The 23270-nt window shown below is 42.5% G+C and overlaps 1 protein-coding gene across 1 annotated transcript; it reads left to right on the top strand.

Annotated features, from left to right (window-relative positions):
- The first annotated feature begins 597 nt into the window (after positions 1–597).
- sacm1la (SAC1 like phosphatidylinositide phosphatase a) lies at positions 598–22623 on the top strand. Its single transcript, XM_071501039.1, has 20 exons — positions 598–745; positions 5093–5190; positions 6693–6767; positions 6848–6975; positions 9695–9844; positions 10284–10343; positions 10453–10486; positions 10658–10759; positions 10981–11066; positions 11184–11270; positions 11353–11421; positions 11513–11592; positions 12763–12861; positions 12942–13080; positions 14067–14136; positions 14242–14314; positions 14437–14530; positions 16465–16557; positions 16633–16690; positions 17505–22623. Exons 1-20 carry the CDS (start codon positions 717–719, stop codon positions 17639–17641), a joined length of 1761 nt encoding a protein of 586 aa, XP_071357140.1. The 5' UTR covers positions 598–716; the 3' UTR covers positions 17642–22623.
- The last annotated feature ends 647 nt before the right edge of the window (positions 22624–23270 follow it).

Raw genomic sequence — 23270 nt, 5'->3', positions numbered from 1 at the left:
AATGCATAATTACTTTTAAGGCATTTTTTAAAATTGATTTGAACATATTATAACAAAAATAAATATTATGTCATTTTTTATTCATAAGATGTTCATTCAAGGGAATTTCATAACGATTTCCTATTAACAGAACAAAATAGCAGACATCAAAAATGTGCCTGGGTCCTTTGACCGCCCATATACTTCCACATTTGTGCAGATTCCTGCTGTTTTCCTCCAGTATTGTCTAACATCCACAAGGTTTTCTGTGCCAAAACTGCTCCAGATGTAGAAGAGGCATCTGACAATCATGCTATATGTGGGTCAGATTCGGGCCATGGAACCGGGCATATAGTGGGCCAGAGAAACACAAGCATGTGGCCTTTCTATGGGCCAGATTAATTTTTCTATCTGGGTACATACATACAGTCCATGGTACAAACCTTTTTTAATTCAATCTGTGGTACAGAAATACAGAAATACGTTTGGTACATGGTACAAACGTATTTCTGAATTTCTACAAACGTAAAGCACCTAGCTGCAGTGATTGAACTACAAGTACCATCCATCATCAGGCTTTTCGTGGGGGCCAGGTTCACATGGGCTGGAAGAGAAATCCTCATTTTAAGTGCTACGCCCTCTACGGAATACATAGCTCGTATCTGGCAACACACACACTCACACACTCATAACCCACTCACGGCTGTCGTCACTGAGGTCAGGTATACGGAGCGAAGATGGCGACCGCGTACGAGAGATACAATCTGTAAGTACATATAATAAGGTTAATCATTTGTTTTATTTATACGCCTTTCTCATTTCTACGTCGGATGAAAGGTTGCTCAGAGGCGACGGTTATGAGCGTGTTAGCCGGACGTCAGAGTTAGCGTCAGCTTAGATGACACAGCAGCTGAAGTTCGCTGACGGGCTCGGCCGGTAGAGCAAGAACCGGCCAAGTTTCACTCCGCACTCATTCATTATGGAGAATATATGTTGGCGTCGTGATACAGACTCGGCAGGAGGTGTGTGCGGCTGTCAGCGGTAGCCAACCGGGAGTTGGTTAGTCCGAACCGGGAGGCAGAAAGTTAGTTATCCTAGCTAGCAGCAGCAGCAGCACAGCAGCAGAGGGTTGGTGATGGGTATGGCGTCAGTTTTACTGTTCAGGGGTCTCAAACGCGAACCTGCTGCCTCTTTCTTCTATAACTTTCATGGAAGTTGACAGAGCTCTCTGTACTTTTCCAGACACACCCTTGTTGATCCCTTATTCAAACTGTGGGCTGCCCAGTCCTACTAGTCCTTCCTGCCACCTGTTCTCTGTCAGCGCTATTTTGGCAGATGTAATTAGTGAGGATGAGGAGTGTTCCTCATCTTTTGCCTGCTATATCCATTTAAAACCCAACATGCGAATTACACATGTTGGGTTTTAAAGCCCCTGGTACAAGTTTCAATGAAGAGGTTTTGTATTTCTCCAGCTGAAACACTCAGGCATTATGGAGATGGCTTTGAAACAACATGTGGACCATAGACCTTATAATTTAAAGGTCCCATGTTTAACAGTTCTATCTGAAGTGTTGATCTCCATCAGAAGATATATTTGTGGTTTTAAGAACCAAATACAATCTCAGTGTAGTTTTACATCCCCTCTGTCTGGCTTCTCTCTGGAGCTCTAGTAACAACAGGTCGTTGACTATCTTCTGAGTGATTGAAGAAAAATCTAGCAGATTTCAGGTAAACACTCAGAGGAGCCAAATCCTGTAAGGTTGGATGGTGGGCCCAGGTGGGCGGGACTTGGGGCATGGCTGAGCGTGGTGACTGCTTTATTGTGACATCACAAAGCTCCAGAAGTCCTGACGGCTGGTTTTAAGGCTCAGTTTCTGAATACAGGCTGTGTGCATTTCTCTGTGGACTGAGGCTTTGATACTTTCACAGTATTAATATAGAACCTAGACCTGCTTGGTAAAAATACATGGACTTCTATCTTTAGACTATATGGGATCTTTTTTAATAGTTGAATTAATGTATAAGTTCAACCTAAGATTGATTTTCCCCTCTTCAGACTGTTTGATCAAGAGAAAAAAAACCCTCCAGTATTTTACAAGAAAAAGCAAAACATTTAGAGAAAAATAAGAAAAATACACAAAATGTGTTTAGCAGAAATATATTTACCATCATATTAGTGTAACTTGCTGTGTCTCTGGGGATTGTGAACCCCAGGTTTCTACCATACTAATATTTCTGAGGTTCAAATTGATTCCTCACATTCCACGCAGCCATTGACTTTAATTATACTCATTTTATTCTGGGGTTTTGATCATTTTGAGAAGTATTGAAACTTGAGTCATAACAGTGAAGGTCATGTGTAGTTAAATATATGGTGTTCACTGTGGAGGATCACCAAGTTCAAGCAGGTTTCCTGTCACTGCTGGTTGGTTCTCATGCTCTACTGAAATGAATGAAAACCAGTGGTTTCTTTTAATATTGGAAGGACCAGCACAGCGGTGATGTAAAGAAAAGTACAGATGGTTTGAAGTAAATAGGCTGAACCATGTTAAAGGTTTGGTATGGTCCTGTAAAAGTTATTATATCAATAATACTTTGTGTTGTTGTAGCACAGGCATGTTAAGTGTGTCTGGATTACTGAAGGCCAACAATAAAGTGTTTGTGTGGCTCTGTCACCACTGCAGCAGCTGAGTGTGTCACTACATCACCCTGAGCTCCACTGAGGTCACATTTTTCTGTTGCAGGGATTTAAAGCTGTGTTACTTTAACTGTTGCGGCTCCACCTAACATATCAAATCAAGTGGCTTTATATGAAAGTTTCTGCCATACCAGGCCTACATTAGTCTACAATTTCTCTTAATTGACTTTCTGTTTCTTTTTGACTATTCCTGTACTTGCCTTTTTAACTTGTTCTGTCATGTTGCCTTTATTCAGTAGTTTGACAGCAGAGACAGACATGGGGAAATGTGAGGATAATGAGAATGAAGCTGGAATTACACAGGGGCTGTTGTGATTACTATACATGGTATGCTCCTTACAACACTTGGCATCAGTGAGGCCCGAGATGATCATGTGTTTAGTGTATTATATAATTGTTCCCCACAAGAAAAACAAACCTCCACAGGGAAGTCAGAGGTCACAGTTGACTACAAAGCTGCACATCCATAGCCAGCAGGGATTCACCGGTTGACTTCACTCAGTAAGGATCCTTACTTGGCAAGAAGGCCTTTTGAAACCACCTTCAGTGTCCCTCTCCATGCCATCTCAGCAGGGTGGGTATGATGTGGGGTTGGAGCCTGCATCCCTCCATGCATCAGCCTGTGTGCTCACACTGCCGCGTCAGTGCCTCCAAAACATTTGATCCTTTTTTAATCCCATAGTGATGGCAGGCTTCGAGGCTCAGGCTGTGACCTAATCACAGAGGATGTCTCTGGGAGTGTCAGTGCACCTTGCGTTCTGGGTGTAGCATGTTTTGAGGCACTCCAGGTTAAACGTGTCTCAGCTTGAGAAACCCAGTGGTTTAGTGGTTAAACCACATACCAGATAACCACAACGTCCACTGTTGGACTCCTGGCTGGGGCACCTTCACTGCACCTCATACCTCTGTCTCTCCCAACATTTCCTCTCCATCTTCACACTGACTGTCAAATAAATAACAGAATATATCACATTATGTATATATATATTATATTATATATATCACACCTGTATGTGCTTGTGACAGCCTACATTAATAAAGGAAGGGTAGGAACCATCAGGAAGGTGGAATTATGTATACTTTGACAGCTCATGTAATAAATTAATCAAAATGCATTTCCACATCATTAACTCCATCAGCACATGTGATACTCAGCGCTCTACTGCTCTGTCTCTTTTTAAAAGTCCATATTTTAATTTCTTCTGTTTTTTCTATCTGAAGTGTTGATCTCTATTAGAAGATATATTTGTGGTTTTAAGAACCAAAAACCATCTCAGTGTAGTTTTACATCTCCTCTCTCAGGCTTCTCTCTGGACCTTTAGTAACAACACGTCAGTAAGCCAATCAGAAGAGATGCTCAGAGCCTCTTCTCTGATTGGCTGATTACTTTCTGAGTGATCCAGTAGAAATAATGCAGATTTTAGGTAAACACTCAGAGAAACCAAATCCTCCAAGATTGGATGATGGGTCAAGGTGGGCGGGGCTTGGGGCATGGCTGAGCGTGGTGACTGCTTTGTTGTGACATCACAAAGCTCCAGAAGTCCTGACGGCTGGTTTTAAGGCTCAGTTTCTGAATACAGGCTATGTGCATTTCTCTGTGGACTGAGGCTTTGATACTTTCACAGTATTAATACAGAACCTAGACCTGCTTTATAAAAACACATGGACATCTACATCTAGACTAGGGGACCTTTAATACGAAGACTTTTTTTTTTAAATTCAGTAATTGATTCAATTCTATGTTGGAGTTTTTCTATCAGTGTCACTGTCAGTAAAACACAACCCTACACACAACCCTACACATTAAAGGGCCACCAGTCAAGAAAGAGTTTATGATATTATGCTGCATGAAAGCTTTTTATTGTGGAACATCAGTGAAGTAAAAGCGACAGAGAAGACTGTAGAATACTTCTTTGTAAGGGGAAGTGTTGGAATTACTGCAGTGGCAATGAGCATTATACTGAATTTATCAAGGCTACAGGTAAACTTTGAAAGAAGTGATCATTTTGCATCAACAGCAAATTACACTGGGAACAGATGAGAAAATAGTGAAAGTCCAACTGTGATGAAATGTACTTTTAAATGTAGACATAAAAGCTGGTTTCCCTCTGCATCTGCAGTAAATGAAGGCTACAATTTGTGGTTCATGTTATTCTGCTCTGTGAGATATTTCTTAGAGCATTCTCGTCTTTATGTTGCTTCAGTTTATCCATCCAGAACTAATAATCGTTTGACCTCTTGCGGTGTTTGCTGCTGCCACTCTAGCAGCTGACATGCTTTGTAGCAGGAGAACGTTACCATCCTAAGCTTCATCTGTAGCACACTGGGAAGTTTGGTCAACCTGACGAAACATTTGCAAGCTGCAGTCCCACGGTTGAAAAACTTTTAATATCTTTAACCATCGTTCTTTCCCAGGCACACCACCCCAGAGAAGTTCTTCATTGAGGCCTGCGATGAGGGGGCTGATGCTGTGCTGGCAATCGACAGGGTCTCAAATGAGATGACCCTCACAGGTATCTCTTTGAAAGTTTACTGACATCACAAAGACTAAACTATTTAAGCTGTGGTTGAGACACACTATCTCAGCTGTCAACACATTTGAACCCTTGCTGTTGGTCTTTGTTTTCACTCTCCACATGTATTAGCTCATCAAAAATCAAAAAAGGTCTAACTTGCAATGAGCCACCAACCACCACCTGAGTGGTACTGTACAAGGTCCAGGACAGCTCAGAGTGTCCTATCAGCGTAGGTCTTATATCCCTGGAGACACAATCCTCTTCCCATTTAAACAGACATTTACCTTAAGATTAAAAACCTGTCCACTAGTGCTGACCAATAGATCGCATTTTCATTGTCATGTGCAATAAACACAATGGAAAGTTTTTGACTTGAGCCTAATGAACTGGAAAAAAATGATGGTCAGGCTGCAGCCTGTCCTCTTTGAAACACACACACACACACACACACACACACACACACACACACACACACACACACACACACACAGTAGCCGATAACATGGAGGTGGTGGTGGAGACCAGTAAGAAGTGAACTTTTTACTGGAGCTGACAACAATCATCATTAATAGGTTTGTGAGTAAAAAGCCAATCAGCATCCTTCATCACACAAACTGTAAACATGTAGAGAAGACTGCATTTTGTTTTACACAACCACAGTGTACTAACGCTAAGCTAATAGTAAACTGTTATGAAGAAGCTAAAAGGAAAGCTTTCTGTGTGTAGACTGCAGCTTCATTTTTGTACACTCACAGCGTACACTCACCCCCACCCCCCTCTCCAGCAGCATTACCTGCAGAGCTGTACTGTATTGATGAAGATAAATCTAACATTATACAGCTACACTTGGTGAGAGAACCTCGACTGTCTCACCGCTGCAGCCTCGACTTCAGCCTCCAGGCACTGAGAGAAAACCCAGCATTCACACACAACATGAGAACATTTGACTTGTCAGGTGGAGCCTGGATACCTGGGCCCTCATGTCAATTTGATGATGACTGTGAGGTCAGCTGGCATAATGGTGGAGGAAGACATAGGAACTGTATATGGACACTTTGGTATTTGTTTATTCATCACAGGTCATGTCGTCATCTCAATATTGAACAATGTTATCGCAGATTTTTCTCATGTCGTGCAGGATTACCGTCAACACTCAGGCAAAAAAACTCTGCTCTCCTCTTTGTAACTTGAGCATTGATGGAAATAATCCATGTAAATAATATGTGGGAAAGATCAGTACCTGCACATACCCACTGTCCAACCTGAGCTTTCCCCAGGTGTCCGCATTAAAATCTGACACCCTGTCATCATCCAGTCATCGTGATGGGGACTGCTGGGAATTCTTCAGAGGACATGATGTCACTGCAGATTATATTATGTCATTTTGTTATCATGAAACTTGATGGTAGATTAATCTATACATAATCGATGAATCGATGTCAGGATAACATATAAATATATGGAATATTGATTGTTTTTGTCTTATCAATCTACCGTAGGTAAAAAGGACGTTCCTCCCTCAGCAGTCACCAGGCCTATATGTGGCATCATGGGAACCATTCGCCTGGTAGCAGGTAGGTTCCTCTGTGATACACTGTGTTGTCTCTGACCCTGGACAGTGAAACAGCTGTGACTGACCACTTACACCTGACAGGGATGTACCTGATCGTCATCACCAGGAAGAGGAATGTGGGCAGCCTCCTGGGCCACGCTGTGTGGAAGGCCGTGGATTTTGATGTGATCTCGTATAAGAAGACGGTGCTGCACCTCTCAGAGATCCAGGTCGTTAGCACTGCTCACTCAAAATCTGCACCTCGTGTTAACAGCTTACACACTGCTGCAGACTCACCCTGTATCTAGGCAGTGATGACACTTTTTAATGACCACCTGAAGTTAATTTCAAACGTCCTAACCCTGTCAGAAGTGAAAAAGACCTTTGAACAGCTCTGAAACTCTCTTAGTTACTGCTTGCTCAGCAGCTCTCCTGTGCCTCTGGAGTAAACTTGCTCCAGGACCAGTCTCTGTACTGGACACAGTCAAATCAAAGTGATGTTGATTTTCTGCGACTCAGGGTGAGATGAGAGTATTTCCCAAAATGTTGACATGAAATCTTCTATATGTCTTTGCAACCTGAAATATTTATTACTAAATAAGCAACAGTGAAACTTTGAAGTGTGAAAAGAAATTGTTGTTATTTATGAAGAGTCGAGAGTCAGAAACTCAGCTGATGTTGCAGTAGGAAAAAAAAAGCACCAGAAGTCGTATGAAATCAACTCAGTTAAAGCTAGAGATCATGATGTGGGGGGATCACACCAGCTGTGACGCCCATCAACATGTTGATGAGCTAAACCCATGAGTACCCAGTAGTTATTACTACATGACTACATTATTTCAGTACTCTGTATTTAAAAGGTGATCTGATGAATTTTACTTGAGTTAAAATACTGGAGTACTTGATTTTAAAAATAATCTAATCCAAGAGTATTTTTAAAATCAAGTACTCCAGTATTTTAACTCAAGTAAAAATTTGACTGAACAACTTTCACTTGTATCGGAGGAATATTTGACCAGGAGTATTTATACTTTGACTCAAGTACTGGAGCTGTGTAATTTGTCCACCTCTGACTATCACACTGCTGTGCTGAGTGGTTTGGAAAGTCAGACGATTTGTCTGGGTGTCTCACAGATGTCCATTCTCTGATTGAGAGCTCATGTTTCAGTCGTTCTTTGCAGTGTGTACTATCTGATTTCAGTGAAGCAGGCTGTGCATTATTAATATGCTGCTGCTGCTATTCTTGTGTAGTAAATGAACGAACAGCCTCGGCTGGAAACTGTGTGATTCATGATAAAACAGTGTGTATGCAGCGTAGAAATAACAATGAGAAACAGTGGACTGTTGGCTGTAGTAGATGAGGGTGTGTGGCTTTTACCAAACAGATGATACTTAATAATACTTTTTAAACTTTTTGTATGGCAATGACAAATACAAACTAGTCAGTAAGTGTGATCTCTGGTAACAGTGGACAGAGGAATGTAAGAAAGCAGATGGAGTGAGTTAACAGTGAAAGGATGGAGGTGTAACATCAGGCTTCACGTTCTGTGCTAACTGGCTTTGCAGCCAGATCCTATTAGCCCAACAGAGACACACAAAGCACGAAACTCTTTCTGATACAACTGTTGCTGCTGCATAAGACTGAATTGGAAGGTGGAGGGGCGAGCTAAGCCTCGCCAGCAGCAGTTTACAACACCTACACTGACCCTTCACTAAACCCAGGTCCATGGAAAAACTTCCTGTCCACACTCTTAGTTACTGTTGCCTCCCTGTCAAGCTTTCCACTCAGGCCTGACACATGGTGGCAGATTTCCAATTGAAATTCTTATTGTTTTTTGAAACAATGGGTCCTTGATATGAGAGAGATAAACAAAAGCATCTTCTCATTTCTACTTTCCAACCATTGTTTTTGTCAGCTGGCAGATTTGGTGAGCTGTAGTCAGTCTGTGGTTTACACAGCAACATTTGCCAAACAAAATTATAATATGAGCAGCAGCAAGTTAGTTAACATTATCATGCTACTGTAGCCATCACTAATGACAACAGACATTAACATCATGTTGGACTGATCCACTGGGACCGGCTGCATGAATGACACTGATGGAGCTGGTAGCAACTTAAAAAACTTCATGGATGTTTTGACAGTCCTCCGACCAACTGGGATTTTAGCCAGTAGTCCCCATGTCCAGTCCTCCTGTGCTCTGGTCTCATCTCTTTCATTGGTGGAGCCTTTTTAGATGAAAACAGTGGTTTCTTCTTCAGTGGAGGATATTCTGGAAGGTCACTTTCACCTGCACCATACCAGTACTGCACCATGTCATCTCACCTGTGTGTTTCCAAACGTGTTTTGGGCCAATGGTTTAACAGGAGGGACTCAAATACACTAACGTGCACACGTATGTGCGCTAGCATGCACATGCTACCAGACCAACTACCTGAATAAAAGAACAGAGAATCTCAGATTACAACACACGTGGGGGGAGGGGCTTCTCTGCTCAGGACGCCATTAATATACTATATCTTTACATTCTTATTGTCATTGTTTAAAATTTTCCTTTACAGAATCTTGGAGTCTGCAGCTGACTTTAAATGTATGCACATCCCCAGGAATAATTAACATAGGAAATAACCAATTAAGTTAATAAATATTTGAGAGATTTAGGTTAAAAGATGTTTGATAAATAGTTTTTATTCTTAAGTTTGTGAGTAGGAGAATAGTGAATGATATTTACTATTATCTTTCACACAAGTCCAAAGTTTGACTTTTAGTAGTTAGAAAATATGGATATGGATAGCAGACGTAGATTAGATAGAGCTGAGGTACATGGAGAGGAAAAGTTGCATCGTCAACACATACAGTACAAGAAGTTTGCAGTTTCCTGCTCTCTGCAAAGTGTATCGTCATGAATTTTCCTGAAAAATAAAAGTCTGTTTTCTTTCCTCTTCTAGTCACAGGAGAATAAGACCTTCCTGTCAATGATTAACAATGTGCTGACTACAGACGGCTTCTACTTCTGCACTGACTACGACTTGACACACACTCTGCAGCGACTGGCCAACACCAGCCCCGACTTCCAGGAGATGAGTCTTCTGGAGAGGGTGAGGCGCTGGGTGAACTGCCTGAGGGCGTGTGTCCATACAGTGTGTTTCTCTGGCAGAAAAGTGCTGGCAGCGCTGCATCCAAAAAGCGCTGTGTGTTGGTTTTGTTTCTATGATAACAATATCTGGACAACATATCACCAGCGCTCTTGTATGATTGATTAGCATCGCCACTTTGGGAAAAAATCCACTGCTATATGGACACATGACCTCACAGAAGTCCACACTATATTCATGCATTCATCATAAATAATTCATATTTGGTCAGATGTGGTTGTGCTCTGTCGTGCCTCAGCCTCAGTTCTTCATGTCATGGATCCCACAAGATGTTGGAAATGCTGATCATGAGCTTATGACTTCAAAATGAGCAGTGTCATATGTTCTGCTTCTGTGACTGCTGAAGCATGTACTGATGTCTTACTTGCTTGTGGTTTTTCAGGCAGATCAGAGGTTTGTGTGGAACGGGAACCTCCTGAGAGAACTGGCCGCACAGCCAGAGGTAACGCATGTCACTCCTGAGCCATGGCCCATTTATTTTTCAGTCATGCTAGTGAACGTTTTCTTACTTATTTTATTTCATCAGAATAAGTGTGACTGTTTCCCCATAGCTTCATAAGTTCGCCCTTCCCGTTGTCCATGGATGTATCCTTTCCACTGAATATTTAGTATTTTCAGATTTTCTGAGATGAGATACGATGATATAAAATGAGATTAGATGAATTGAGATACAATGAGGTGAGATGAGATACAATCAGATAAAATACGATGAGATCAGATCCTGAGCTAAGCCTTTCCTTGACCCTCCTGGTCCAGTCATCGTCATGAAACCATGTCGTATAAACGGGAAGATCTTTGAGTGGATCCTCATATCCAGGAGAAGCTGCTTCCGGGCCGGTGTCAGATACTACGTCAGAGGTAACAGACCCTGAAGCGTAACACTGAAGTGTTGTCTCTGCAGAATTGCACCAGGAACTGTGGAGTTAAATCTTGATGAGTGGAGAGTAAAGGAGCTGAAGGCTTACACATTTTCTTAGTGATAGTTAAATCTCTGGTGTTCTGCAGCGCGTCAGCCGAGCTCAGCTTCTGTTGAACAGTAGCAGAAGGTAACGTTGTCTGCCCCCACCCTGTCCTCACAGGCATCGACTCTGAGGGCCATGCTGCTAACTTTGTGGAGACTGAGCAGATTGTTTTGTATGAAGGGTCAAAGGCTTCATTTGTACAGGTGAGTATTATGAGGGCTCATTTCTATTCTTTCTTTTAGATCAGGTATTAAAGCAGTCAAATATGGGAAGTGCAAGATTTCAGAAATGACTTTTCAACTTCTTGTTTTCTTTGGCAGACACGAGGCTCCATGCCCTTTTACTGGAGCCAGAGGCCCAACCTCAAATACAAGCCTAAACCTATAATCAGCAAAACGACCAGTCATGTAAGAGGAGGCATTGTGTGCTTTTTTTCTAAAGGTGATAAGTGTGAAAATTTGATGCTAACCACTTGAAAACTTTGTGTAGATGGATGGTTTCCAGCGGCATTTCGACTCTCAGCTCCTCATCTATGGGAAGCAAACTATTCTCAACCTGGTGAGGACCCTACTTCACGCTCTTCTTTATTGTTTTGAAAGGAAGTAGGAGAAAGACTCTCTGACAGACTTGTGCTTTTTTGTCATTCCAGGTGAATCAGAAGGGCTCAGAGAAGCCACTAGAACAGGCTTTTTCCAAGATGGTGTCAGGCATGAACAGTGGTATGCTCAGGTAAGTGTCACTTAACGCCTCGTCCAGTTTGTATTTTCACTGAGTAAACATTCACTTATGTAACTCGGTTAATAAGAGAGACCACAGCAGAACGTGCTTACCCGCACTGTAGTAACCAGGTTACTGTAAATCTGCGTATACACGCAGCAGGTCAGTGATCAGCTGCCCCCGACCAAGTTTGGTCTTATTCTGCTGTCTTATTGTAACTGCATTAGAGGCAGGAGATCATGTGTCGCTCTGCACCTTCATGCTGCATGTGTCTGTGAGCACATTGAGATGAGATGTTCCTCTCAGCTCCATCTCTCCTTCTTTCATTCACCTGCTCCACTGCTACTTTCCTTGTCTGCAGCCTTTTGTCATGCACATGTATAAATCTGGTGACCTGTATACATGACAGAGACACTGCTATAAAGTAATCTCTATAATCCCCTCCCAGGTTTAAAGTTAGAATCTGTAACTTTTCCACATTAAAAACAACCAGACCTCTGCTCTATATGTCGTTAAGTTGTCTTCTTACATCATCACAAACATTTCCATCAATTCTGTGATTTTAATCATGGTAATGCTCAGTTTCATTGGACGCCTGTCAGTTACATCATATCCTGTCTGCTCATGTGTGTTTGTCTGACAGAAGCTCAAACTGACTGTGATCCAGTTTGAAGTCTCATGTTTCAGATCCTCTTTCTCCACCTTGGTGGTTTTCAGCTCTGTGTTTGAACCAGATGAAGGATTTTAGTCGTTTGATGTCTGGATCTGAAGTTATCAGAGAAACAAGCTGAGGAAATGTTAGACAGCTCAGCTCCAGCCAATCAGAGACGTCCTGTGTCACTGACACAGCATAAACCAATCACTAACTTTAAATGTGAAACTGTTTGATTCAGTGTTTTTACAAGTTCTGATCAGCTGCTCTGTTGTGGAGAGGAGGAGACTCTGTGGAGAATTCAGCTCCAGGTCAAAACCTCCTGAACCACTGGTTCATCAGAAAAACAGTTGAAACAAAGGTTAACAGTCAACAGACAACAACTCCCATGATCCCACGCTACTTCACGTCACCAAATATCGTCTTATTTAGTGTTTTGATTGAGAGACCCCCAGAGGCAGAAGTTACAGACTGTAACATTACATACTGGCCTGACTTAACCACTGTGACGTTGTCTCCTCTGTCTTCAGTTACATAGCCTTCGACTTCCACAAAGAGTGCAGCCACATGCGATGGGACCGTCTCCAGATCTTAGTGGACGATGTCGCTGAGACACAAGATGAATACAGGTAACTTAGTGGACAGCTGTTCTGGGTGAATATGTACCTGCATACTGTGAGGGAGTATTCAGATTGTTCTCTGTGTGTAGCTACTTCATGGTGAACACAGAGGGGAAGACAGCGACCCAGCAGAGAGGAGTCTTCCGCAGTAACTGCATGGACTGCCTGGACCGGACTAACGTCATCCAGAGCCTGCTGGCCCGACGCTCCCTGCAGTCTCAGCTCCAGGTATTTTAACCCCGCTGCTGCAGAGCCTCTTATAATAGCAAAATAATCATACAATATTTTGATAATGCAGGTTCTACCAGTGTGCAGGACAGTCAGCAGAAATTCAACAGACATGAGAGAAGAGTGTAAATAATTCACTTCGTGACAGAATATATTAGACAATAATCCAGTTTGTCATCATGCAGACATGAGTTCACTCACTGTTGTGATTTTTCTTAAACATTAAGAAAACACCGAACCCGTGTTTTCTAAACCTTTTCAGAGCAAGGACCACTTAGTCAATACAGATAAAACTCATGGACCATCAACTCTTCAAACATCCCCAAAACCTCTACATTATTTAGGACAGAGTTTATGTTCTTGGGGCATTTGGATGCCTTTATTGGATGGTACAGATAAGAGAGAGGAAACGTGGAGATGGAGAGTAGGGGAATTACATGCTGCAGAGAGACTGACTGGCCGCTGCTCAGAGTATCAGTGCCATTGCGGTATGTGCCTAACCACTTGGCTATCGCATCACCTCTCTGTGAGATAGACTTTTAATTATCAGCAACAGCTGTGCCTCACACACCACACAACCACAGCTGTTAATTATGTAGCATCATGCTTATCACACACACGAACACTGGCTAGATGTCATCAAATGCACGCACTCGTGGTGACAACATCACTGGTAAAATTAACTCTTAACACCTGCCTTTTTGATTTGATTTTTTTCAATTGACCAGATCTCAAGCCACCAGTCTATGATCTTTTCTTTTTCTTTGAAATGGTAGTTTCGCAAACCAACATCAACTTCAGGTCCAGCATTTTATCAGAGGATGAAAATATAATGCTTAACCTTTTGTCAAATACTGTAATATTTCAGACGTACTATGCAACTAGATGTTTTCAGCCACTGGATCTTGGATTGGGTCTGTTATTTTGGGAAGATACAGAAAGCTTAGGGTCTGACCAGTGTATGTGTCCTGGCTGTGTGTCCACAGAGGATGGGGGTGTTGAATGTGGGCCAGCGGATCGAAGAGCAGGCTGAGTTTGAGAAGATCTACAAGAACGGTAACTCCTCCGTTTTCTACAACTGTTAGCATGTGTCGTGTGTTTAGTAGGAGCTCCAGCCTCTGAGTGTGTCCTCACTGTTCTCTGTGTGTGCTCTCTAACCAGCATGGGCTGACAATGCCAATGCATGCGCTGTACAGTACGCAGGAACTGGAGCCTTGAAAACAGACTTCACGAGGTACAGTGCTGTAACAATCCACACCACATATCAGTTGACTAACATCTGTGTTGTACTCTGGAGTCCCCCTGCAGTATCATCACCATGGCTGCTGTTTAATCAGAATTCATTTTCTCCATCAGGACAGGGAAGAGGACCAGATGGGGGCTGCTGATGGACGGCTGGAACTCCATGATCCGCTACTACAAAAACAACTTCTCTGATGGATTCAGACAGGTATAATGTCTGTCACATGTTTCGTTTTAGTTACATCAGCCATCCATTTTCTGCTGCTTATCCAAGATCAGGTCAGAGCAGCAGAAGGTCAACCAAAGTAGCCTAGACGTTCTTCTCCCCAGCAAAGTTTTTCAGCTTTTCCTGGGAGGCATCCCAGTCCAGGTGAGATATAATCTCTAGTGTGTTCTGGGTCTATCCCGAGGCCTCCTGCCAGTTGGACGTGCATGGAAAACCTCCAGTGGAGGGCGCCCAGGAGAGATCCTAACCAGATGCCCGACCCACCTCAACTGGTTCCTTCTGACGTGAGGGAGGCTCTCCCAAGGCAAATTGTTTCCAGGGCAGATGCCAGACTCAGCGCAATTCAGAAACTACCTGATGATCAGCCATGTTCAGAACTGCATCACCTTGCCCGGATCAGAGAGACAGGGGCACCCTTCTGGAGCTAGACCTGAGAGGGTAGTTCATCTCATGACCGGGGCCTTTGCCCATTGGGCCTAGTCGGGTACATCCCAAAGAAATTACATGGAGCCACCTCCCTGTGGGCCCAGCACCTGCAGGGATAGTTGGGTTGGGATGTAATGGAAGCCGGGCAGCAGGCCAGGTCGGGGAACTAGGTGCACTGATCCCTGGCTTCATAGACAAGGCCAGTTCTAGATAATCATCACTGAAGAAGTCCAGACACTGACCAGCCACAGTGTTAAAACCACTGACAGGTGAAGTGAATAACATATTCATATGCAGATGTTACAATGGCACCTGTCTTAGGTGGGATATATCAGACAGTAAGTGAGCCACCAGTTCTTGAAGTTGACATAGGAAGGAAGGATGCAAAATTGGGCGAGTGCAAGGATCTGAGTGACTTTGACAAGGGCCAACCAGGTCAGAGCATCTCCAAAACGGCAGGTCTTGTGGGGTGTTTCCAGTATTCAGTGGCCTACCAAAAGTGGTCCAAGGAAGGACAACCAGTGAACTGGGGACAGGTCATGGACACCCAAGGCTGAGTGATGCATGTGTGGAGCGAAGGTCTAATGCTGGCAATGATGGAAAGCTGTCCGAACACACAGTGCGTCAGAGCTTCTGCATATGAGGCTGTGTAGCTGCAGCCCAGTCACAGTGCCCATGCTGACCTCTGTCCACTGTGGTGAGTGCCTACAATGAGTGAGCATCCGAGCTGGACCATGGAGCAATGGAAGAAGGGCTCCAGCTCTGATGAATCATGTTTTCTTTTAAACAATGTGGTCGGCCCGGTGCAGCTGCGTCATTTACCTGTGGGTGAGACAGCGAGTTGGTGGAGGCAGTGTGATACTCTGGGCCATGTTCTACTGGAAAACCTTGGGTCCTGGCATTCATGTGGATTTTACTTTGACACGTAGCACCTACCTAAACGATGCTGCAGGCCGAGTCCACCCCTTCATGGTAACAGTATTCCCTAATAGCAGTGGCCTCTCTCAGCAGGATAAAGCCACACTGCACACATTGTTCAGGAATGGTTTGAGGAAAGTGAGAGTTCAAGGTGTGGACTTGACCTCCAAACTCCCCAGAACTCAATCCATTGAGCCGCTGTGGGATGTGCTGGAAAATTGAGTCCGATCCATGGAAACCCCACCTCAGAACTTAGAGGACTTAGGATCTGATGCTAACGTCTTGGTGCCTCATACCACAGGGACCTTGAGAGACTTTGTGGAGGACCCTGAGGGGGACCTACACATTATTAAGCAGGTGGTTTTAATGTTGTGACTGACCGGTGTCCATCTCATGTTTCAATCACATTTCAATTCTCAGTCTATTGGAAAATGAGACGAACATTTTAATTCTTATTCGTCCGTGTGTCTTTTCCTTTCACGTTTAGTCCCAATAATAAAATAAATAGGATTTGGAATGGCGTGTGTGTATTCAGTCCAGTCACAATGTCACTGTGGTTTTGCTGGTTTCAGGACTCCATCGACCTGTTCCTTGGTAACTTTGCTGTTGATGAGTCAGACGGACCAACTCCTCTTCGTGTGCAGAAGGACTGGAAGTTCCTCACGGTCAGTACACGAGTGTTTTCTCTGTTGTCAGCAGCAGCAGTGAATGTGACTGTTAATCCACTGTTCTGTTTGCAGCTGCCCATCATCATGCTGGTGGCATCCTCCATGTGCATCGTGTGTCTTCTCATGGCTGGTAAGTCCAACCTATACTCATGTCATCTGTGGTGGTTAAAGCCAGCACTGGGAAAATCTCTTTCTGTGATGAAATAGGAAATTCATAGTTGAGAATCTGAGTGCAGGTGGGTTTGCTCGCAGTTCTTTACTAGTAACTGTTCATTTCTTCCCTGTTTATCTTGTAACTTGTAACTTTACATTGGCGTTGTGAAAACAAAAAACACCAGCAGAGCTGAAAACCAAGGGGTGAGTGTGCTGACTGCGAACCACGTGGTCCTGGTTTCAAATCCAGAGGAGGACCTCCACTGAATGGCTCTGTTCAGACCAGGTATTAACATCTGTCTCAGGTGATCCGATCACCAGCGTGGACAGCTCAAAGTTCAGGTGTGAACACACCCAGGACAGACTGAGGATGCCTCAAACCACATTCTGAGGTGGTCTGGACCACATGTGGCCACATTCTTTTAGCAGTGTGAACATGAATGTGTCCTGGGCCACAGTGAAGGATGGCCTTTGTCACAACCATTGTCCATTGACAATGGACCAGTGTATTGTATCTCAAAACAATAAAATAGGTGAGACGCCGAACTTCTAGATCATGCAATGCATCTGTGAGGCATGATACATGCTCACTCTAATCCATTAACGTGCACTGAAATTAAAGACCTTCCGCAGCCGCAGCACACACACACACACACACACACACACACACACACACACACACACACACACACACACACACACACAGACTTAAAGTGTTGGCTTCATTTTTCAGCCACAGAAGTTGATGTGTGGTTGAAACCCAGGATCAAGGACTGTTGTTTGTCTTTCAGGTGACACGTGGACAGAGACCTTGGCCTACGTGATGTTCTGGGGGGCTGCGAGCGCCATCACAGCTGCCATCATCCTGTTTAACGGCCAAGACTTTGTGGATGCCCCCAAACTGGTTCACAAGGAGAAGATGGACTGAGTGGTTGTGTGTGTGTGTGTGTGTGTGTGTGTGTGTGTGTGTGTGTGTGTGTGTGTGTGTGTGTGTGGAGCAGCTGGGCCCAGCAAGCTCATATACCTCGTCATCTTTGCCATCTTCTTCCTCACCTCTGGACTCTAGACTGATCTGCTGCCTCCACACTGTCCTCCAGCCTTTCTCCATCAGAACATCATGTTTGACCTTCCTCTGCACACACTCCTTCACATGGTTTGCTTTCTCATTCTGTACCTTTAGGTCGGCTTTGCTGGTGTTAGGTTGTCAGTTGTACAGACAGTCAATGATGGGACTTCTTATTTGTTTACCATTTAAAAATTTTTAAATCAGTAAAAACGTTATAACAAGACATTTCCTATTGTGCTTTATTACACACTGCAGTTAAAGGCCCTACACACCCACACAGATGTTTTCAGTCTGAAGGTGGGTGGAGCTATGCTGTAAATTATGTGATGTCACTAAATTCCACATGCTACAAAAATGATAAACAGTGTAAGATGTCCCAACAGAAGAGTAAGTTGTGAAACACCTGTGTGGGTGGATTATGTGTGTAGGCTCTTTAAAGCCACATTAATTGTTTGTTCATTGTTGATTTGGTGTTGGGCGGGTAGTGTACGGGGAGTTATCAGAGCCTTTTCTGCTGCTTGAGATGAGGTTGATAAGAGGAGGTGTTGATCGTAAAACCAAAACAATGAGCTGATAGAAGCTAATAATATGATAATTGTTAAAGGTCCCATATTTTTTTTATATTGTATAAAGTGTTGATATCCATAAGAAGATATCTTTGTCTGTCGATGTAGTTTTACATCTCCTCCCTCTGGGTTCCCTCTGGAGGTCTTGTAATAAAAGGGCAGTCAGGCAATCAGAAGAGGGACTCTGAGCCTCTCCTCTGATTGGCTGACTGTTTTGAGTGATCCAATAAAAATACAGCAGATTTCAGGTAAGCCAGATCCAGCAAGGTTGGATGGTGGGTCCAGGTGAGCGGGGCTCGGGGCGTGGCTGAGGGAGGTGACTGCTTTATTGTGACAAAGTTCCAGAAGTCCTGACGGCTGGTTTTAAGGCTCAGTTTCTGAATACAGGCTGTGTGCATTTCTCTGGGGACTGAGGCTTTGAAACCTTCACAGTATTAATATAGAACCTAGACCTGCTTTATAATCAAAACACACATGGACATCTACCTTTAGACTGGATGGGACCTTTAATATTGAAAATATTGATTTGTGCAGCTTTAAAGATACTTAATGTTGTCACATTCTGATGATTGTTCCCTTAATGTCAATTAACCCTAAACAGTCACATTCAAAGATGTGGCACTTAAACATATAGAGAACTCTCTATAGTACATACATGTTGACTTCTCAGTGTAACAAGCCTTACAAACTTGCACATGAAATATAAATATTTGGCTAATCTGTATGTAACTGGAGAGAACAGTATGTCTTCCTATGAAGCCATTTAACACAGTATCTGTGATAATTCTATTTTTATTAACTTCTGACTGCTTTCCTTCCTGACCATCTTATTTTTGCATGTTGTGTTCTGCGTTGATGGATGATTTATCCATCTGAGTACAGTTGTAGTAGCTACTCAAGTTTTTTTCTCACCAGGATCTAGACCTCTGCATCTCTGCCCATGTCTTTGATTTGTTCAGTGATTTACACCTGTTCTACTGGCGTTTTCTTGTTAAAAGCAGAAAGGTTGGAGAAGCAGTCGACCAATTTAGAGCTTTGTAGGCGGGATAAAGAATGAGAATATCTAAGGGCTCCAGTTAGGATCAAAAAGGTTTTGAGCTTGTAATGTTCACAAATAATTCCGAAGTTTGTAGTTCAACCTTCAATCAACCTTTGTACACCTGTAAAATAAATCTGCACTAAAACATGAACAAATTAAATCGGTTACATAACCACACTGCAAATGGCGTGAACACTCAGCGCTCAAACTTTTATATCTGAATCCGATTGGACAATGACAGTCCAATCACAAAGCAGGGGCCAATCAGAGGGCAGGTGGTTCCGTTGCAATTGTCTCGGCCTGAAAGGTGTAGTTGATTTTAAAGAAGGATCATTTTCTATAGGATCACCAAGCATAATTAAACCTGTCGTCCATCTTGAAAATCTACTTTACCTTTCAGGATATGAAGGTATCACAACTATCTGCTCTCTGATTGGATACTGCTTAGTAATTGTATTGTCATTGTCCAGGGTCAAAACTTGTGACTTCAGTGTCACACAGTGTGGCAACTTTGAGTGTTGTGTTGTACAGTTTCCCCCTCTCTCTCTTCCAAATGCAATTCTGTTCTCCACATGTACAAACATGTCAAACTTCTCCTGCAAGTTCATTTTTCTTTTAAAAGGGTTTACAAAGGTTGATTTACAACCACAAACTTTGGAATTATTTGTGAACACTCAAATTAGGGTCAAAATCTTTTTGACCCTAATTTGAGCCCGTAGATGTTGTCTTCCTCAATCTGTAGTTAGCTACTTGATGACATACAAAAAAACTGGCAGCAGATAACAGCCAGAACAAGCGTGGATGATCGTCTGTCAGCAGGTTATTATGAGCCATAGTTAGGTTTTGTTGCTAGGCGACATCTAGTGGTCGTAGTAATGATGACAGGAGCAAAGGGAAAAGTGCGGTGACGTAGTTTATAGAGCGACAAAGTCCACGTCAGGAGGAGGTTGGGGTGGATGGATGAATATGACACAGGAGAGTGGTGTTCAATTCCCATGTGACAGTAGCAGTTTATGTTGTTTCTATTATCCATGACCGTTGTTGTTATTATTGTAACCATGACAACAAAGATCGTCTAATGTTTAGGAAGTTCTTATTTTAACCCAAATCACCATCTTTTCCTAAACCTAACCAAGCCAGGACTGTTATTATAGTAACCATGGTGATGAATGTAGGTATTCTGCTTGTAACCATGACAACTCCAGTACGCCTGTCACGGTGGGGGTGCTATTTCAGTAGACACTGCTATGGGTCGTACAGAGGGTTGGACAACACGACCTCTGTGGCTGTTCAGGTTGGAGGACTGGTTGGTTATGGCATAAGCACTTATTTGTTGCTTGACATCACATACGTGTTAACCAACTTAGGTTTTTTCAAGTGACGTATCCTTCTTATTTACGTAGTTTTCAGTCAGCACAGAAGTATTTCAGAGAAGTATGTGATTTTAAGAGTTATCGTTTGTGTAAGTCAATCTGCTCAATGTGTTAGAAGATAGCATCATTATTCAGTCTACTGACAAAGCACTGGTTTGTTGTTTGTTGTTTCTCTACCCAACAGGAAATGGCTGTCGAGCACACATTTGAATCTCTGAGCAAATCATTGTGGTGGTTAATCAGAGGTCTGGAAAATAATCCGACTCCACCATCTTTTAACAGAATTATATATGTGTAGGTTTTAGCCTGTTCATCGCAGTTTCCCTGGGTTGATCCCTGTCAGCATGAACTGCCCTCCGCCACAGTGTCTTCTCTTGGTGCTACTACCCACAGATTCTACACACTGTGGCTTTAATCCAGATTTTATCTCGAGTAACGGCCTGTGCATAACGCTGATATCACGACCACCACCACTTCATATCTTTACATTACATTTACAAGATAATTCATTCAATTTCTTGTCATAGAAGTCTCTAAGAGTTATAGTAGCACCACAAAAACAGTGTGTTGCTGCATGTTGGGAATACTCAATTATATTATGGTCAAGTGAAAACAGTTCATGAGTTACAGTGATTAAACTGGGATCTCAAAACTTGCTAGTAGCCATGCAGGGGTAGGGCTCCACGATGAAGCGTGCACCTAGCCATTAATGTTTTCAGTCTGGTTCAGTTTCCTGTTTCCTCACAGAGGTTTGGGGTTTGTGGTTCTCCCGTCTAGAACAGAATAAATCCAACTCCTCTCTTGGATCACTGCCTTACACACCTGCCCCTTAGTGGAGGGGGCACGGACATCTGAACCTTTCATACCGTCATCAAAGATCTGATTGAGCTTGAAACCGTCCTGATGCTGATTTAAGTCCGTTTTCAGAGGATTGTTCACCATCCCTTCTTTGACCGTGTGTGATTTCACATACAAGCTGTGGTGTCAGGTTTTGAAACATTTTCTCATGTATCAGATCGTGCCCTTTGGTGACTGATGAGTTTCAAACTATTGTTCAAACATTAATATACCTGGACTCTTACTATGCTAGCATTTTCATGAGATTGTCAATCTTGATCCGAACTATAGTATGTACGTTTGTGTGACAGTTTATACTGCTTTCAACTGCATCTTATGGTTTCTGGACTGGGCTGGTCTTGGGGCATGGCTGAGAGTGGTGACATCACACAGTTGCACAAGTCCCGATGGCTCGTTTCAAGGCACAATTCTGAATATGGGACCTTTAAAATTCATTTGTCAAACTACCTTTCACAAGCTCTGCAATGAATGTTCAGTAATGTCATGTAATTGTGCTGTGCAGAAGTCGTCCTTGAAATGCCTGCACATTTTAAATGAGATCTGTATTAACAGATGTAACATATATATACTTTATGGGTGGAAGTGACGGTTTCATCTGGACGAGCAGTGACCGTCAGTCATTAAATATTTTCTTTCTATCAGCCTGAAGGTTTTGCTGTTATTCAGTACACTTTGATTTGTTTTTGCATCTCTACGAATCACTAACCTTTGAGGATGCTGAGATCATGTTCTTTTTTTACTTTTTTCATGTTCTAGAAATGTGGGGAAGGGCTCTATAAAATTTTCAACATCAACACTTTGCAAATTGTACTTAGGAAATGTGTCATATTAAATATATGAACAAATTCTTAGTCTTATCTGAGGTATTGGAGGCAGAATGAGTTTAGTTTGTGGTGGAACATGTAAATGATCTTGTGTTTCTCCTCAGCCATCTTCACTGCTCTCCTTCCACAACCAGACTTAATCCAGTGGTTTCTGTAATTGTCAATAAACTTCAGTGAACACACAGCCTTTTTTTTTTTTTTTTTTTTTTTTTAAACTGAACTAATCGACATACACCATCAGGTCCACTACCAGGACAGTGAAGTCATGTCTTCTGTGTCTTTTTGTGTGTCCCTTCTTTTTTACCAATCTGATGAGAGTTTATAGTATAAGTATGTTTTGTAACATATATATATTAGCATATATAGCATATATTTGCACCAGTTAACATTTTAAAGAAAGAAACATCACAATTCTAACCAAAACATCTTCATTTACAAAATGTGCACTATGGATTTATTTGAGACCTCATATGTTCTCAAAATGCATCCATGATTTTTTTTTTTCAATCTTTACTGAAAAACATTAAAATGTACAAACAATACAAACGTGCTCAATATAGCTGTGAATGTGAAGTCAAGAGTAATAATTATGAAATAAATAAATGCAGTAAGAAACACATGAAAATTAATATAAGGAAGTAAGATGACACCTTAAGACATAAAGTGGATTAAAAGCAAAGCAAATAGAGTTTCCTATACTAATAAGTAGAACAAACTAAATCAAGGCGTGGGGGCAAAAATGATGGGATGAAGATTTGAAAGAGAGACACCTGTACCAGATCCAGCAACAGGTTGGATTGGAAAAGACATTGGGGAGAAGTAGGAGAGAAG

Source organism: Trachinotus anak, unplaced genomic scaffold (assembly GCF_046630095.1).
Source record: "Trachinotus anak isolate AG129_WGS33_773 ecotype Australia unplaced genomic scaffold, CSIRO_AGI_Tana_v1 ptg000016l, whole genome shotgun sequence".
In the NCBI taxonomy this organism is placed as follows: Eukaryota; Metazoa; Chordata; class Actinopteri; order Carangiformes; family Carangidae; genus Trachinotus; species Trachinotus anak.
The sequence above is the reverse complement of the archived record's forward strand: the minus strand, read 5'-3'. Positions and strand labels throughout refer to the sequence as shown.

Coding starts and splice junctions, on each gene's coding strand:
- sacm1la (XM_071501039.1), top strand. CDS start 717: ATGGCGACCGCGTACGAGAGATACAATCT. Junction 6,976..9,694: donor TGCACCTCTCAGAGATCCAG/GTCGTTAGCACT, acceptor TTCCTCTTCTAG/TCACAGGAGAATAAGACCTT. Junction 10,344..10,452: donor AACTGGCCGCACAGCCAGAG/GTAACGCATGTC, acceptor GTTTCCCCATAG/CTTCATAAGTTCGCCCTTCC.